Source organism: Nannospalax galili, unplaced genomic scaffold (assembly GCF_000622305.1).
Source record: "Nannospalax galili isolate Female #2095 unplaced genomic scaffold, S.galili_v1.0 scaffold390, whole genome shotgun sequence".
NCBI classification, from domain to species: domain Eukaryota; kingdom Metazoa; phylum Chordata; class Mammalia; order Rodentia; family Spalacidae; genus Nannospalax; species Nannospalax galili.
Genome location: NW_008330777.1, coordinates 7,258,602 through 7,272,299, shown reverse-complemented (window position 1 = coordinate 7,272,299; position 13,698 = coordinate 7,258,602). Strand labels below are relative to the sequence as shown.

The window sequence follows — 13,698 nt, the reverse complement described above, 5'->3', positions numbered from 1 at the left end:
GGCGCGGAGAGCTGCGCTATAGACTTATCCCAAGAGGCCTGAGGATAGTAGTGCAGGCTAGGAGAGTTAGCCGGTGGTGCAGGCCCAGGGAAGCAGAGAGAGGTGTGGGCGGGGCCAGGACCAGAAGTGGTGCTCCTGGAGCCCAAGAAAGGGACTGAGTTTCTCTGGGTGAGAAGGGTCAGGAAGCAGTATTGGTTTCCCAGGTGTCTGGGGCCCCGAGACTAGGAATGGCGCAGGGCCCAAACTAGGAGTATAGAACGGCGAGGCGGGGGATGGAAGGGTGAATGTCGCTTAGGGAGTCACAGCGCAGAGAGCTGCGCTATAGACTTACCCCAAGAGGCCTGAGGATAGTCTCCAATGGATTTTTGATATCTCAAAAACATTAAAGGGGAGATTCAACTACTTCTTGTTTGTCCTGGAGGGATGATTAAAAGATACTCCTTCAGAGACCAAAATCTCTAGATGTTCAAGCCCTTTACATAGCATAACCTATGCACATCTTCCATATACTTTAAATCAACTCTGTATCAGAATACCTAATATGTCATTAGTGCAATGGTACACCATTTAGTCACTACTACCTTAACAAGTCTACATACAGTAAGCACACATTCTTTTCCTCAAAATTTTCCATCTGTGGTTTGTTGAATTCACAGATGCAGAACTGAGGAATATTAAGGGCTAACTTCACATTTATCTCCAACATATTTATGCACACACACATACACACACACACACACACACACCACATATACTGAAGAAACTTGTTCTCTTTTATTGACGAACTTAAATATTTCACTTTAAGTAGAGTTAATAAAGAAGTTATCTCTAAAAATCTATTTTGTATAATATACAATCATTTAAGACCGTGTTATTTGAGTGGAGAATTTACAAGACGGTGATTTTCTTACAAGGATTCACTGTGCTCTAGAAATTAGTGAAGTAATTGGAACCCAGTGGTATGGCATAGTTGGGCTTTTCTTAAAACATTGGAAGCAGTAGTGGGTGTACTCTTACACCTGACAAAGGAAAAAAAAGCATTTTCCTAAGCTGTGTGACTGGAAAGAGACATGGTTCCATGATTAAGTCACTAAAAGTTTAATATCCCATTGAGAATAGAAGTTGGGAGTTATATCACCAATAACCACAAATCTGTAAATCTACTTTCTAAAATTTACCATGTTTAAACCCTACAGAGGTCTTATTATTTAGGATTTGCATATATGACAATCTGTCATCTCCATAAGTCCCTTTGCCTTTAATAAGAACCATAGCTTCTAGGTATTCACTCAGCTGGAAAACAGAGGGAGCCTGAGACACAGAGAAAACGGGCTTCTATGTGGCCAGGACACATTATATTCAGATCCTAGATATCTGATGTCGAGAAGCACTGATGCTGAGCCCCAGGGCCTGCAGCTATAAAACAGGAATTTCAATGTCTACATTGCAGATGTGAAGGCAGAACTGGGAAAGGGTCAGGTATGAATGTAAAACACAGCACCAGGGAGACGGAAGACATTGGAATAAATGTGGCTTTCATCCCTTACCAAGTAGGTGCAGTGAGGACAACAACAACAAAATTCTTTCTCCAGAGCCTATGAAACTGGCACAATTTGTTTTTCTTGCCTTTTGACTTCTTCTCAGATATCAAAAATATTCATACTGTCCTTCCAACTTCCAGTTCTGAGGGAAAAGACTGAATATATCGGCTCTTTCAAAATGCTTCGAGCAGAGTAGTTGATTCAATTGTTTCTTCTCACAAATGTATAGGCATAATTCAATATTCTAAATGCCTTTGATATTTTTCTTTGATGACAGCCACTCCACTTTCTTTAAAAAAAAGTCTCATCTGGAAGCATCTAATACTTTTAAAGTTTTATTTGAGGTACTAAAAGTGTCACCATGTATTCTCAATGTTTGTTTATTAAGTGAGACAACATTTGTGACCACCTTCCCTGTAAACCTAGCTGGTAATTAGCCACAATGTGGATTCTACCTTCCCAAGTAAAGCAAGGGCCCCAAATCCTTTCATCTTTCAAACTTTGTTCTAGCGAACACATGACTCAGGTTCCACCAATGAGATGCATCTCAAGAGAATGAAATTTCAAAGTCAGCACAATGGGAAGCAGCTGTGACCTAGTGGATAGTCTCCCAGTTCTGAGTGGGGGTGGCACAGCTCCTGGACTATAGAAGTTGCTGAGCCCAAGGGTAGGGTGTGTGCATGTGTGTGTGTGTGTGTGTGTGTGTGTGTGTGTGTGTGTGTGTTGGGGAGCCTGAAGAGTAGTGCTCTCAAAAGACAGTGCTCTTGAGGAAAGGATTGATATCAAAATAAATTTAGGACTTAGGAACTCCCAGAGGATACTGTATATATGACCTTACATAAGCAAAATTATTTTTACTGAATATTTTATTTTTATTGTATACATATGAGTGATTTGCCAATATGTATATAAAGGCCTCAGAGGCCAGAAAAGGGTGTTGAATTCTCTGGAACTGGAATAACAGAAGATTGTGAGCCACCATGTGGATGCTGAGAACCAAACGCAGGTCCTCTGCAAAGGCAGCAAGAGCTCTTAACCACCTGCCATCTCCCTAGTCCCAAAAGGAAGATATTGAGAGTTTATGACACTTTTTTGATAAAACTCCATTCAAAGGGAGACCAACTCCCTTTTAAGTACTTTCAGTAAATCCCTAAATGTTCTTGACTACTAAAAAAGAGATCAGCAATCAGTTTGCACAGTAAGCATCCAACAAATACTTGCATCTCATGGAGCTGGAAAACAGAAAAGCTACATAATAAAATTTCTGGAGCCTGCTACCTAGTTGAGGAGGAAATGGTCAGGCTGCTATGGTCTCACTTGCAGTTAGTCCAAGAGGGCACTGAATACTATAACTTAATGAGAAAAGCAGACTGCAGAAAGCTAGAGAGAAGATTTGGGAAAAGAAGCCCTGAAGATTTCAACATTGCTGATGTGTTACAAAAACTTTCCACTGGTTTCTATCATTATGATAACAAAACAAAACAAAACTTACAAGTGATATATTTAACAAGGACATGTTTTGTAATAGTTTATAATGAGTTTCTATTAGTAGTCCTTGAATTCCAGATAGTGATTTTCCTATGTAGCAAATGTTTTAATAGTAAAGGCATTTATTTTAAGATGAATTAACCTATAGAAATGTACTTTCCTCACAACAGCATCTTGAGACTAACAGTTCAGAGTTTCTTTTATTCAGAAGAACACAAAATACTCCTCCCTGTATCAGCACCTAAATTTTTTTCTCAAATTAAGATGTCTTTAAAAACTGATCCATCATCCTTATATTCAAGATACATTGGCTACAGTCTTTTTATAAATATACGAACATGTAATTGATTCTTGGCTCCTATTTGTGGAAGCCTGGGTTTTGTTGCTGTTTTCTTTTTTAGAAAGGATTTTGTGTAGCCCAGGCTGTCCTTGAACTCCAAGTATAGTTGAAGTTGACCTTCAACTTCTGATCCTCCTGTTTCCACTTCCAGAATGCTGAGATTATATGCATGCATCACCATGGCTGCTTTTATGAAGTGTTGGGGATTGAACCCAGGACTTTGTGGCTAGGCAACCACTCCATCAGCTGAGCTATATCCCCAGCCCTAGATGTCAGTTTCTTAAATTCATCATTAAAGATGTGGTTTACAACTGCTAACTTAATATACAACAAATGAATTTATAGGAAACTCCATTATGTATACTTTCCCCTTGAACCAGGTTTTAGATTTCTTACTTAAAAACTACTTCAAGTAGGAGGCCAGTGAGATCGTCTTCATATAATAACCATACTAATCAGCAAACCCAAACTAATCTACAAAATATGTTTTAAATATTGGTTTCTGGGTGTTGGGGGTACATGAAGTAAGTAGTTAGAGAAGTACAGCATGAGCGATAATGGTGGTGATCGAACACTATGATTGAACTATATTTTGATTCTGGTGATGGATACATAATCCTACATATGATACAATTATAGAAAACTAAATATGAATATATAGAAAACACACAAATACAGGGGCACAGGTAAATGTGGGGAAATGCAGTACAGCTGCCAGTGGACTCTATCAATGTCAACATGCTGACTGTGATAAGGTACTGTAGTTTTGTAATGTATCACCATTGGGGCAACTGTACAGGAAATCTCCCTATATTAGTTCCTACAACTGCATGAGAATTTATAAGGATCTCAATACAAAAGCTATAAAAGAAAAATACTTTCTCTACGTGTGTGTGCATGTGCGTGTGTGTGTGTGTGTGTGTGTGTGTGTGTGTGTGTCTGTGTGTCTGTGTGGTGAGGATTGAGTACAGAGGCCATTGTGTGGCTGGTACTCAAAAAGCACTTTGGTGGGGACTTCATGAAGAGAAATTCAGTGAGAGTATGGACAAAGGACACACACATTGATTATCAGAAAAAATAAGTCTATTTAAAAACTATATGAATCACTCAGTTTCTCTAAAATATTCCTTTAATCTAAAACATCTCTTATGTAGACACTGACCTTTTTCACTCCTCATCTCCACAATGAAAATAGTTGACTTAATTTTTCCATTCAGGTTTTGCTATTGTAATTAGCTTTTGAAAATAACTCTTATGAAAAGACAAGCTTCAATTTTCTAAAAAAGCATCTCTTCAAGACATTGATAGTGCTGATTAATAGTCACTATGAGTATGTCATGAGCCTTAAGTATATTTGTATTTGATAGTTGTTTCCACTGCCAAGTATATTAAAAGGCATCCCCATGTCACATTCAATAATAGTTATTACAATAACGCAAATATGCATTTGACTAATTGACAATGTTTTCTTTGGGGGACACTTAATTAGATAGCAATTAAATTTACTTTTGCAATTTTTCTTTTGTAGTAATTTTTGGGAGAAGGGAAAAAGCTGGGTAGGGGCATCTCAATACCTTTCAGGGTCCTAAGAGCTCATTTTCCCTACACTGTGGACACATAGAATATAACAAATATTACTAATTTTTAGCTGGTTATGCAGGAGATCCATTCTTAAAATGTGGACTATGATGGTACAATAGGGAAATTAATATAATGAATTGATTTCTCAAATCCAGCCTATCAATCTTTTAAAACAGAGTAGCAAAAACTAACCTGAGCATGTGGGCAGCATTGAAGACAACATCAAACTCCGTACTGTCCAGCTCAGCTGCTTTTTTCGCCATCTCTGCTGCTTCTATGAGGCGAGCTTCTTCCAGAAGAAACTGCCCTGCAAAGTAAAGAAAGCAAGTGAGCTCACCTCAGAAAATAACCATTTGAAACAATAAAGTATGGTGGAAAAGGTGTTTCGAAGTTGAGATAATGCCATCTCATTATTTAGTCATATTTTGTATCCCTTTCCCTTAACAGCAGGGCATTGTAAAGATTCTAATATTATAAACAAACCTTTAATTTCTTAAAAAGGACTCTTCAAAGGCTACTCAAGAAAGAAACACAAAGACTACATTTAAAGATGTATTATAAGTCAGTTTAATATGATAACAATTTAGCAAAGAACAAGTATTAAGATCTACCGTATATTCTGTGACCTGTCTATCCTCAGGTTTCTAAGTCTGCTATCAGTGTCAGGTATGGGCTACAGCTTATGAAGCAAACCTTAGCTCCAAACAGATAGTTGTTGGTTCTTCCCATAATATTCATGCCACTATTACACCAGTGGGCACATCTTCTCAGGCCAGTTGTGGTAGTTCATAGGATTCACAGATGGGTAAGGTTGATGCTTATTTTTTCCTTCTGGCAGGAAGGAGAACACCTTCCAGAACTACGAACACTAGCCAGTAGAGATGAGGCTCTGAAATCAGCACAACCTTTATTTCTTCATTTGTTCTATAGCTCATGTATGAAGTGTCTTCACCAATAGTTATTGCATTAAACTGACTCCTAATGATTTATTGTTGTACTCATAGATTAATGCATCTCTCCACTATCACCAGAGAAGTTTCCTTATGCAGCAGATGGTGATTAACACAGAAACCCACAACTGGCCAATGTGCAGCAAACAAGAGGCTACAGAGTGTTTATCCCTGTAAAGAATACCTATAACAAACTTCTGACTCGGGGATCATTGTGGAAGAGGAGGTGGAAAGATTGTAAGAGCCAGAGGCAGTGGTTGTCCACAAGTAAATAGTCTTCCAGATATCTGGTCAGTTACTTACATGAACTCACAGCAATGGTAGTAGTATCCACAAGTCCCATGTAAGCTAAAACCAGACAAAATCCCGGCATAGACAACATGAGGAAGTTGATAAATCCCAAACCAAACTAAGGAACTTTTGGCAATTAGTGGTTGCTGGGAGAGGGAGAGACAGTCTCTTTCAAGAGTAGGACTCTTGGTAGGTTTAACCAGGCCCAGTAGATGGACACACACTGAAGGACATTTGGGGACACAAATCTGACTCCATAAGCCTTTATAATACAGTACATTAAATTGGGCAGGGCCAGTAAGGGGAGGTATGGATAGTGGTGATAAGGATCTAAATACTACCAAAATATATTCTATGAAAATTGCAATAAAAAAATCAAGATGTATTATAGGGCCCAGCATAGAGGCACACTCTTTTAATCTCAGCACTTGGGAGGTAGAGGCAGGCAGATCACCACTGTAAGATCTAGGCCAACCTGGGATGGTCTACATAGAGAGTTACAGGTCAGCTGGAGCTATATAGTGAGTCCCTGACTCAAAAACTAAACAAAAAACAACAGCCCAAACAAAAAAGATGTACCATAAATACAAGTCAATTGATTTTAACTGTTAGTACTTTGAAACAGTACCCATTGCTGATGTCTACACAGAAACAGGTATATCCATATTGAGATAGTCATTTCTTCCTGAAATTATGAATGAATATAGAAAGGCAAAGTTGTCAATAACTCATTCTGAATTAGACTTAGCAATGAAAGTGGAATCAGTATTAAAATGGCTAATTTTTTTAGATTACTTTCAAATCAGCTTTGCAAGGGTGGAATTATCGCAGCTAGTACCACATAATTCTTTAAGCTTTTATCTTAAGAGTTGTTAGATAATGAAATCCTACAAACTAGCTGTAAAGGTAAGACAAAACAGAAAAATTAGGTCAAATTTTAAGGCTACATATATGTAAACAGAAACAATGAGTGCTTTTTTACAGCTGAGAGTTATGAACAGAAATACCAACTTAGGCTTGATTTGATAGGGATATTCAAATTAAAACCAAATCAAAGGATGGCAGAGCTAGACTGACTTCATCCATGCACCTGCATGTTTGTGGTGTTATGCTCCAGTTATCATTTCTTTTTTGAAATTTCCAGTTTGCTTAAAGATGAAGGTCTTGAAACTACCAAGTAATTATAGAAATGATTTGAAAGTTGTGAGCTGCACATAGAAACATAAAAACAGAAAAATGTTGAGTAAAGATAAATCTAGTCACTGGCTATGGTGGTTGCACAACTGTATTCCCCAGCACTTGAGAAACTAGTGCAGGAGAATAATGAGTCTGAAGTCAGTTTTGAGTTACATGGGAAAGTCCTGTCTTCAAAAGGGGCAGGGGAGGAAGCGAGAGTAGGAAACCCAAGATTAGAGAGCCTCCTTTTAAAAGGGATTTGGAGAAGGTTTAGATATTGCTACAAAATATTTCATGTCACTTTCTTATGTTATCTGCCTTACTCATCATCCCAAATCAACATGGTTCTTGGGTCAGAAAAATAATTAAGGTAGTATTTTTAAAAATTTATAAATATGGGTCTGAAAACAAGAATCAGCAGATAAGAGCACTGGACTCTCTTGCAGAGGACCTGGGTTCAATTCCCAGTACCCACATGGTGGGTAACAACCATCTGTAACTCAAGTTCTAGGGGAATCTAACACTTTCTTCTGACCTCCATGGACAATGCATGACATGGATTCACTTACATATATATGCAGTTTTATTGCTGTTAGCCACCAGACAGAGGAAAAAAGCCTCTGAACTGCTTATGTTGACCATAGGGTAGTCTATTCCTTCACAATCACTGTTATTTCTGGAACATTCTACCTCTAAGTTTTCTTGACTGCTAAGGCTCTCTCACCTCCATCTCTAGTTCTGTACAGCCTATTTATTGTAATTAAACTGCTTTCATTTTAATGTCCTAACTACATTTTTCTCATTGAAACCTTCCTTGACAACTCTCCAGTAGCTGTTTGAATTTTTTACAATATACATTCACTGCAGTCTAATTTATCAACAAAACCAGAGCATTTCAAAGAGTATACAGGATGTTACTGATTATGCTGGAATAAGGGTGTGCACCAGTGTTGTCTCTGTCAGGTCACTTCAGTTGCATGGGTGGGTCCCAATCCCTTCATCTTCACCACAATTGGGAAGCAAAACATTTGCAAAAGAAGGGACTGAATTACTGCCACAGAAAGATCAAGAGCAGCAAGAGAGACATAGGTGTTCTTCCCTGAAGAATTACATTTGAGTCCACCTAGACTGGCCATGGGGGCTCAAACTGAAACAGGACCAGCATGCTAAAGAAGAGAGGGAAAATGGTAAGGCAGACATTTCAGTGAGTCCATTCACCATGGTAAATTCTTCCAGGGCTGGAAAGCTTACAGTCACATTGGTCTCTAGCTCAGTGCAAATCCGATGCACCCTTCTCCAGCTTCACGTGTGTGAATCTGAGACAGACCCTCAAATCTGTGTTTTTCACAAGCTCCCAAGTGCTGCTGGTAGGGCACATCCACACTTTGAGAAACAGAATGTTAAGGAAAAACCAAAGTGTTTTTCCCATACTATGGATTATAATTATGTATGGGATTAAGTTAAAGTTAGCATAAACTAGACTGATAATCAACTGCATCTGGCAATCATCCCTACATTATTGGACATAATGACTAACTTTTACATGCACATGTAGATAGAAAGATATACATGCATGAATGACACAGCCAATAAACATATTTGGTCTTTCTGAGAGTAACTGCAAGAACAGATAGCTAAGAAATCATTTATTTTTCACATACAGTAGATAAACACATTCTTCATGTTTGATTATTGAGAAGAACTGCAAATAAACCACAAAAACGCCTTGTGTAAAATATCCTTTATTCTTATGTGGGTGTTCTTGCTACCATTCTTTTACTTCTTTGTTTGTAATCTTTCTTACCAAAGCTAATCGTCCTCATTTTACATCATTGTCTCAAATCAAAGGAAGAGGAAAAAAGGAGGAAATGAAAAACTAAGTTGAGAAATTATTTTTAAAAAAGTCATTTCTGTATGGGAAAAACAGAAAATGATTCAAAAAGAAGCATTCTCTAGAGATCCCAAGACAAGGAGTTTATGTCTCCACACAGAAGAAAGTGGATGAGGGAAAAGCAATTGATGGCCCGAATGTCAATGGTTTCAGTGCAAAAGTTGTATAATTTCTCCTCTGGACATATCCTTCACATACTGAACCATTTAAGCGACTTGGTAGATTTTTACTAAAATTTCAATATGACAAGCTTATGAAGATCAATCCTTTATTAATTCCTGGATTTAAAAAGCTCTTCCTGTGAAGTAGAAATCAGTAAAAATGAAAGCTGGCGGTAAGCTGCAGGATCAAATACTACTTTGTACAAATTCTACATGTAACCTTCTTAAATTAATTGGAACTGGCATTTCTTGCTAAAATACGATGAAAAATTCTCTCCTAAGATCAACACAATTAAACTGAAGTCCTGAAACAATGTGTAATAGGTATCAAGACGACACAAGTCTCCTTAGGAAAAAATTATTCATACATACGTAGTTTTAAAAGATGTTCAAAAGGAAATAAAAATTTATTTACTAAACTAGAGCATAGCATTTGTATTAAATAGTTCCCTGTGGAAGAAACTGATATGATCCTGAAATATCCTGAATCATCCAACTCCTACCAATACTACCCTATATCAAAGCATGATCTTGCCCTGGATAGCTGCACTAACTTCCTAAGTGGTACCTATGGGTCTGCTCATGATCTTACAAGGGATTCTTCAAACATCAGTCAGAGAACTCTTGATTGAATGGGAGCTAATTTACACCATCCTGTAGCTGATCCAGGATCTTTAAACTGGCCTATGTATTTTGATGATTATCTCTAGACCCTCTTGTCATTTATTTAATACATCCAGGGAACAAAGATTGCTGCTACTGAATCTTTTCATGTCATTTTCACTACTGGAAATGCTTTTCCCACAGATACCCCATGGTCTACCCTCTTACCTTCTGACACACTGTGGGTATTTGATAAATACATGTCCAATGAGAGGACTAAGCGAACTCCTATGCCTTTGTGGCTATTGCTTTGTTCTCAAAAGGAAATTAGAAGGCAGGGCTGTAGTAAAGGGCCACAACACTGAGCATTACAGGATATCAATGGTGAAGTGTCTATGAACAGAACATCCTGGACTGAAGCAAGAGGATGTTCAGGTTTTTGATCTCTGAATTTCACCTGGAACCTAACAAACTACTCTAGATTCAGCTATCTCTTGAAAGATGTCTTAGATCTAAAACATCTCAAACAATGGAATTTGGCTACCATCTACTATACTCCACTGCATTATGGGTAAAAATTCAACCCTTTCAATAGAAAGGAAATAATCTGACAGCTTCTTCTATTAGTTAATATATCAAAGAAATTTACATTGTGCCTACTGTAGTGGTTTGAATGAAAAATTTCCTGCACAGGCTTATGTTTGTGTATATTGGATCCCTTGCTGGGGTCACTATCTGGGGAGGTTTCGGAATCTAAGGAGGTGCAGCCTTGCTGGGGGTGGGTTTGGGGGTTTACAGTCTTGCTCCACTCCTTTCTTTCTTTTTCTTTCTTTCTTTCTTTCTTTCTTTCTTTCTTTCTTTCTTTCTTTCTTTCTTTCTTTCTTTCTTTCTTTCTTTCCCTGCTTTCTGCATATGGTTGACATGTGATCCCTCAGCTTTCTGCTTCTACCATCACACTTTCCCTGCATTACGGATATGGAAACTTCTAGTACCATAAGCCAAAATAAACTCTTCTTTAAGCTGCTTTTGGCTGTGGTATTTTATCACAATAACAGACAATTAACTAACACATTTACTATGCCTAAGATATGGTGCTATCTGTAGGGAAAGAGGGTGGTATAAAGGTAAATGCAGTGCTTCCTTTTGAAACAATTCTCATTTCACCAGAGAAAGTGAAGACACTTCACATGCACATAATAGGAGTGGGTGAATATGAAGTAGTGCAGGCTAAATGCATCATTTCTGCATGCAAATGGTTTTTTTGTTTGGTTTTAGTCAACTGATAAGAGAAATAAGGGCAGAAGAAATGGCATTGACTGAATTTTACCAAGAGAATAATAGTGTTATCACTGTCCTCCAGATTGTGACCAAACAGTACAAAACAACCATGTGTGATGGGGGCTTCTTCAAAGATTTCAATGATTGGAAAAGGGGAAGGACCAGGAGGAAATACTAAGGCTCACTGATTTTGCTGACATCTAGTGGTAACATGATGAGTGGGCAAAGGGAACTGAGGCAAGTAAATCTTTCATGGGCTGTTTCCATTAGAAAAGCAATTCTGGTCGGAGGGTTAATGGTAGCATAGTGGTCAGGAATTAGACCAGTGGCGATGCTGTTGCAGAGGATGCTTATAGTGTATGTTAATTAGGGTGATAAAAATTTGAAGAAGATGTTTCTCTTTTGTGCCTGAGAATGGAGGCTTGCTGAATATCTTTCTGAGTCACCAGTCACCCTGGCATTTTAAGTATGCCCTTGTTCTTTAAAATCTTTCTTTCTCTCTCTCTTTCTTTCTTTCTTTCTTTCTTTCTTTCTTTCTTTCTTTCTTTCTTTCTTTCTCTCTCTTTCTCTCTCTTTCTTTCTTTCCTTCCTTCCTTTCCTTCCTTTTCTCTCTCTCTCTCTCTCTCTCTCTCTCTCTCTCTCCCCTTTTCATTATCTTTCCTAGTTATGTGCTTTGTGTTTTTATGCTCTTGAAAGCCCAAGTTAACAAAAAGCTGTTTCCATAAGACAGAACTAATGTGATTTATATGTTGTAGTCACTGGCCAAGAAAATAGGTGGGCCTGGTAACAAGAGAAAGATGCCCAGGAGAACACTACTCTCAACTGCTTATTGTAAGGTTGGAAGGCTGTGGATATGTCCCTAGGTGAACATGAGGCCAGGAATATCATGAATTGGACAAGTGACAAAGAAGATGTCTGGTGAAAAGGAGGTTAGAGAATCAGTAGGCCAGAGCTCAACTAGAAAGGAGGTCAGGAAGGTGGGAATATATTGCCAAAAGTTCTCCCATGACTCTTTCCAAAAGGGTTATGACACATCAGAAAACTAGTTGTGTAGTTATGACTGTCCAACTGGAGTGTAAGAATTAGAGAGGGATGAGGAGATGAGGAGACGGTGAGGGGAGCTAAGAAAAATGAGAGAAGAGAAAAAAGATGAAGTAATACAATCCCATCATACATTTAAGTCATTCATAGATTCAGCAGGGATTTGGTAGGTCTCAAAATAGAAAAAGAATAGGTCCACGATGAGTCTTTCAGATAAGCTTTCATGCTTTATCTTCTGAAGATGGAGGGAGAGTCACCACTGGACAAGGGGTGCAACTTAATCAGTGAACTACCTACAAAGGAGGGAGCCTCGTGCTGTTTAGTAATACTGTGCATTAAACTATGGAGTTGGAAGGAAAGAAATAAGGAAGATGAAAGGATTCGAAGTCACGTGCTACAGTCACTAAGAAAGCAGCACACCTTCAAGGTACGAGAACTGACCTGCTAATGACAGTGGGAAGCACTGGCTAGCAGAGCCTGGCACACCTCTTCCCATCTTCTCAGTGCACTCCCAAACAATCTCACTGTGCTTTGCTGAAGAGATTGTTTACCAGTGTGTTCAATAGCCACAGATGACTTAATGTCAGGAGACACAAACTTGGAGGATAATTGTTTTAATTAAGTAGAAGGGAGAAAAATTACTGCAAAAAAAGAACTTCAAAGTACAAACACTAAACCTAAACAGCAAAGACTGGAAAAATAGTCACATGTGTGTTCATTCCCACTTAATCCCACAAAACACAAACTTCACTGACACTGTAGCATTCTCCAAGCTCCCACCTCCATGTTACCATTCAACCAACAGTAAACGCCCTATAACTGACCCACTTACGTGAATACAAATTTAAGATAATGAATATGATCTATTATGTGAAACATTTTTTTTTTCTGATTTGTTCAATACAATGTTGTCTACGTCATCATTTGTAATGTAACTTACCATGTTCACTCTTCTTACAATTCCTCCCTTTCTGGGCCTTATGCCTATTCAGGGATGGGTAAACATTTTCTTTTTTGTAGTAATTAAATAATTAGCAGGGTCACCTTGTTCAGCACAGGTTAGTCTGGAGCTTGAAATCCTCTTGCCTCTGCCTTCTGGGTGCTAAAGTTACAGACTTGTATCATTGTACCTCAAATTCCTCTTTAGTTTGTGCTGTTTCTCTATTTCTTCTTCTATTTTCTGCCCACAGTTTATAGGTTTGTTCCATTTTTTTCCTATACAACTCACTTTTTCAGAAAATTATAGTTTTTCTAAGTTAAAAATAGTAAATATTCACTGTTATGACTTGCTGAGCACATGATAAATGCTATTTACTTTATGAAAGTGTAAATGAATCTTCATAACTTTAGTCAGCAG

The 13,698-nt window shown here is 38.1% G+C and overlaps 1 protein-coding gene across 2 annotated transcripts in view; it reads right to left on the bottom strand.

The window, feature by feature from the left end:
• Window positions 1-13,698, bottom strand: part of Tmtc2 (transmembrane O-mannosyltransferase targeting cadherins 2) — a 507,640-nt gene that overhangs the window by 73,988 nt on the left and 419,954 nt on the right. For both annotated transcript variants that reach the window (XM_008852327.2, XM_029555737.1), the window contains one exon: window positions 5,143-5,257. In XM_008852327.2, the coding sequence (XP_008850549.1) occupies window positions 5,143-5,257 (115 nt within the window). The remainder of the gene's footprint in view (window positions 1-5,142; window positions 5,258-13,698) is intronic.